General features: G+C 51.9%; 1 protein-coding gene and 1 pseudogene across 1 annotated transcript; one reads left to right on the forward strand and one right to left on the reverse strand.

The window, feature by feature from the left end:
* Positions 1 to 2127: 2127 nt before the first annotated feature.
* On the reverse strand, positions 2128 to 2960 carry LOC103631279 (uncharacterized; annotated as a pseudogene).
* A 267-nt stretch (positions 2961 to 3227) lies between these two features.
* On the forward strand, positions 3228 to 3859 carry LOC103629754 (uncharacterized). Its single transcript, XM_020539847.3, has one exon. It carries the CDS (start codon positions 3331 to 3333, stop codon positions 3787 to 3789), a length of 459 nt encoding a protein of 152 aa, XP_020395436.1. The 5' UTR covers positions 3228 to 3330; the 3' UTR covers positions 3790 to 3859.
* The last annotated feature ends 210 nt before the right edge of the window (positions 3860 to 4069 follow it).

Below are 4069 nucleotides of genomic sequence, written 5' to 3' on the forward strand. Positions count from 1 at the left end.
CTACGGGTGTCGTATAGGGTTTTGGATCGGAATAGCGGATGTGGAACGGGGGTCGCAAGCGGGTGTGCGCGGGGGAGAGAGTGTGCGCATCGGACGGGAGAGACTCTATGGCGTATTGGACGGTTGAGATCGTCGGAAGACAGAACAAAGCAGAGGCAGGCTACTCCTTAGCCTTAATAAGTAGTAATAGATGTAGGATCTCACTTATCTCCCACACAAAGTTTTTTTTGGTTCTTATGTCTAAACCAACTACGAGTTTACAACTCGCTTTTCCTCTCTCTTCTCTATTCTGTCCTCACCTCCGCATTTATCCTGCTTTTACCCTCTTATTATACTTGCTTAAACAGCTTCATCGACAGCGTCGTCGAAGGCTCGAAGCAACTGTCAACGCACAAGCCGAGCAAGATTGAAGACCCCGATCCCGGCCTTGCTTGCAAGTTAAAGGATACAACTGCACTATACTCCCTCCAGATCCTAAAACACGTCGTTAAAGCATCCTTCCTGTCATACCAAGGTAAATTTATAGGGTTTCACCAACCTCTATTGTACGGGTACCAGCCGTACAAACCCGAATGCCTGATCCCTTTTATTCAAGTCAATGTACCTGTAGGCATCACGCGGCAATGGCCCAGGCGGCCAGGCCTAGGAGCTGTGTGTCGAGTGCTGACCTAACCACCGTCATAACGCTAACCAAAACCATTGTTATAATATTATTGTTGGCCAATCAATCATGATTCGAAGTTGTCGGTGCAGTCAACGTCATGATAAGCTGCCGGTACTGGGGACAACAACAACCAGCAGCGGATGCAGGAGAGCGTTGGTCGAATCGAAGCTACTGCTACTCGTATCTCGCATGATTTGATTCAGCATCCTAATGGAACAGGAGAACCAAACCAACTGCCAGATTGTTATAAAACAAAAGTAGATGCATATTAAAGCTGAATTATTAAAGCTGAATTCCTTCAGAACAGAGCAGAGATTTTACAACTGCATACAAGAATGTTTCCATCTTATTATTGTTTCCAGTAGCACCCGTAGTGATCTACCAACAGCATCACTGACGCACGCACGCACGCCGACATGTACAAGATCAATCCATCATCATCCCAGTTCATCACACAAGAGAGCCGAAGCAGATGGTGAACCGAGGCAGGGGAATTGGATTTGGTTATATTTATAGCACATAGAAGTAGGAGCACATACATACAGCTGAGGTTGATTCGCCAGCGAGCGTCACGTCCGTGGGAACACGCCAAGCATCTTCCCCTTGCCGAGTCGCGTCTCCACACCGGGCGCGGAGGGGTCCAGCAGCTGCACCGCGTTCACCACGCCGCACTCGTCCTTCCGGAACGCCTTGTGGCACCCGCCCGACACGCCCAGGACCGCCGCCAGCTTGCGCGCCGTGGCGTCGCGCTCGCCCGCGGGCTTGGCCTCCAGCCTCCACACCAGCCGCGAGACGGCGTCCGCGACCACGGCCTCCTGCCATAGGCCGGCCTTGCCCGCGTTGCCGCAGAGCTCCGCGAGCGCTGGGGCGGCCTCGGCGCGGGTGGCGGACCGGTCGCTGCCAGGCCACCGGACGCCGCGATCTCGATGATGTAGTGGAAGGACGCCATGTTTTGGAGGAGGCCCAGCGTGTGCGCTAGGCTCGGCTCATCACCGCGACGGCCGTCGAGGAAGTCGTTGACGCACCCGAGTGGGCCCCTCCTGGAACGCCTCCACTCTGAGCCGCTGCACCTCATCGCCGCCATCTCCTGTGGTGAGGCTCTAGAGGCAGGCCAGCGCCAGCTCCTGCGCGCGTGGCGTGCCGAGGGAGACCAGCTGCAGGAGCAGAGGTAGTGCACCCTCGTCGCGGAACACCGGGAGGAGATCCAAGAACACGACGAGGTTCCGCAGCACCCCGGCCGTCGCGGACTGCGCCGCCGGGGTGCTGCCGGCGCAGGCGGCTAGCAACGCCACCACCCCGCCGCGCGACAACATCAGAGGCCACCAGTCCCTGCAGGAACCCGCACGCGCCGGCGACCACCATCTACTTCCAGCACCGTCGGGACTGCGCCACGGCCAGCAGCACCGACACAAGGAACCGCGTCTCCACGCCGGGTGCGGACGTGTCTAGCAGCTGCACCGCGTTCACCACGCCGCGCTCGTCCTTCCCGAATCTATGAACTTGATCTTTTCAAGTTTAGAAGGAACATCATCATCATTTGTAGAATGCAGCGACATGTCGTTCTCAACTTTTATAGGGGTTTCGGAGTCTGAAGTCATCTCGAGATACTTTGAGACCATGATCTCATCTTCCTTCTCCACATTTAGGTCTGGGAACACAATCTTCTCAAGTTGAGCAGGAACCACATGATCATTTCCAGAATCATCCACTGTTGATGGGGACTTTTGGGTGATGAGATGAGGACAACATCTGGGGAACAACCAGCATATGACAAGGACAAGTGCACAAATCCAGCTGGTGTGTGGAACATGTCAGTAGATGTCAAGGAGAACTCCTGGACCAGCTTTCCATTACCAATTACAATGTCTACCAGAGGAACAAGGGCAAAGCCAAGGAGCTGATCCTCCAGGTAGTTCCTCACTCTGCTTAACATCCATATTTCGCACTTGAAAGAAGCATCCACAGTTTGCACATCAAGGCGTAGGCTTTCCTCAAATACTGGGTTGCGCCCAGCACGACTGATCACCTTGGTTGAGCACAAAATATCAGGGCTGCTCGTGAGGCACAGCTTTGCATTCACATCCTGCTTGTGATAGACACAAACATTGTGGATGTCGCGTGCCTGGTGTACAAACACATCCAAGTAGCCGACGCATTTGTCTTTTCTGTTAGTGTCAGCAACAAAGTAGGTGGCCCTTCGAGTGATAATTTCAGTGTTCAGCAACTGTGGCTCGGCCACAAGGCCAGTTTGGTAAGTAGCTGCCATCGCTGGTGTGCTAAGTATTTTGCTACATACAAAAAAAAGGTTCAATGCCAGATCATAAAGAAAGTTGCTTGGACAAATAACACAGCCTGTAGCCTCATAAGAAAATAAAATAATGATGGAAAGTTTAGCCTAGGTTCAAAAGTTCCAAGTACCACTGATACATTTTACTAACTTTCTTCTATCCCTCTTCTACGTACTACTAACCTCCCTCAGGAACAAGATGGAGTCCAGGAAATTTTTTCAGCTCTGATCCAACCATATACTCCTGATGATTCGGTACATTTGGAAAGCCAGAAACGACAAGAGATTCAATTCCAAAATCATGGACAGTTGTGCAAGTTCATAATAAAAATAGCCGCACATATAGCAGTCAACAACTTAGCTCATTCTGAAGAAACCAATGGACACAAAACCTTGGGTAAGCACCTACCTGACCAAAACTCTAATTTGTCTTATGCAGGAACATATACTTCAGCACAAGTTCTGGAAGATCTCTCATCACACACAACCAGTCAGGAATGTAGTCTTCAGGAGGACCACCAATCCAATGTACCCCATCAACGAGCCATCTACCAACAACAAGGTACGTATTTTTACCACGCAGGAACAAACTCACAACAGAGGCAGACAACCAATCAGCGCATACACTTCGATACACTCTGGGCCAGAGCGGCCACGGCGCTACTCAATCCCAATTCCCAATCCCGGCATCACTGCCTGTGCCTGGGTCTATATGCTTTACAGATGCGGCTATTTCACCGGACACGGCGACATCCACCTGGGAGTTGTATTCATCAAACCCCACCACTCACCCCTGGGTTCAATTTTCAGAGCACAATCATGTAAGATTGAAAAGTAGGGCAGCTGCTAGCTCTAGATTTAAAGTAAATAGCTGAACCAGACAGAAGCATACGTTGGGCCCTGGCTCGTTTGTAATCAGGAAACTAAGTTTTAGGTATTGGGCTAAGATCCGGAGGAATTGTAACTGAAAGATCTCAGGCAAACGTGAGGGCTAACAAACTTGGGACAGAGAACAGAAGCAGTTAGTGTGGCGTCGCGCTCGCCCGCGGGCTTGGCCTCCAGCATCCACACCAGCCACGGGACGGCGTCCGCGACCACGGCCTCCTGCCGCAGGCCGG

Source organism: Zea mays, chromosome 6 (assembly GCF_902167145.1).
Source record: "Zea mays cultivar B73 chromosome 6, Zm-B73-REFERENCE-NAM-5.0, whole genome shotgun sequence".
Taxonomy (NCBI): domain Eukaryota; kingdom Viridiplantae; phylum Streptophyta; class Magnoliopsida; order Poales; family Poaceae; genus Zea; species Zea mays.

What these genes read in the sequence shown, in the direction of transcription:
- LOC103629754 (XM_020539847.3), top strand. Translation starts at nt 3,331, where the DNA reads ATGGACACAAAACCTTGGGTAAGCACCTACCTGACCAAAACTCTAATT.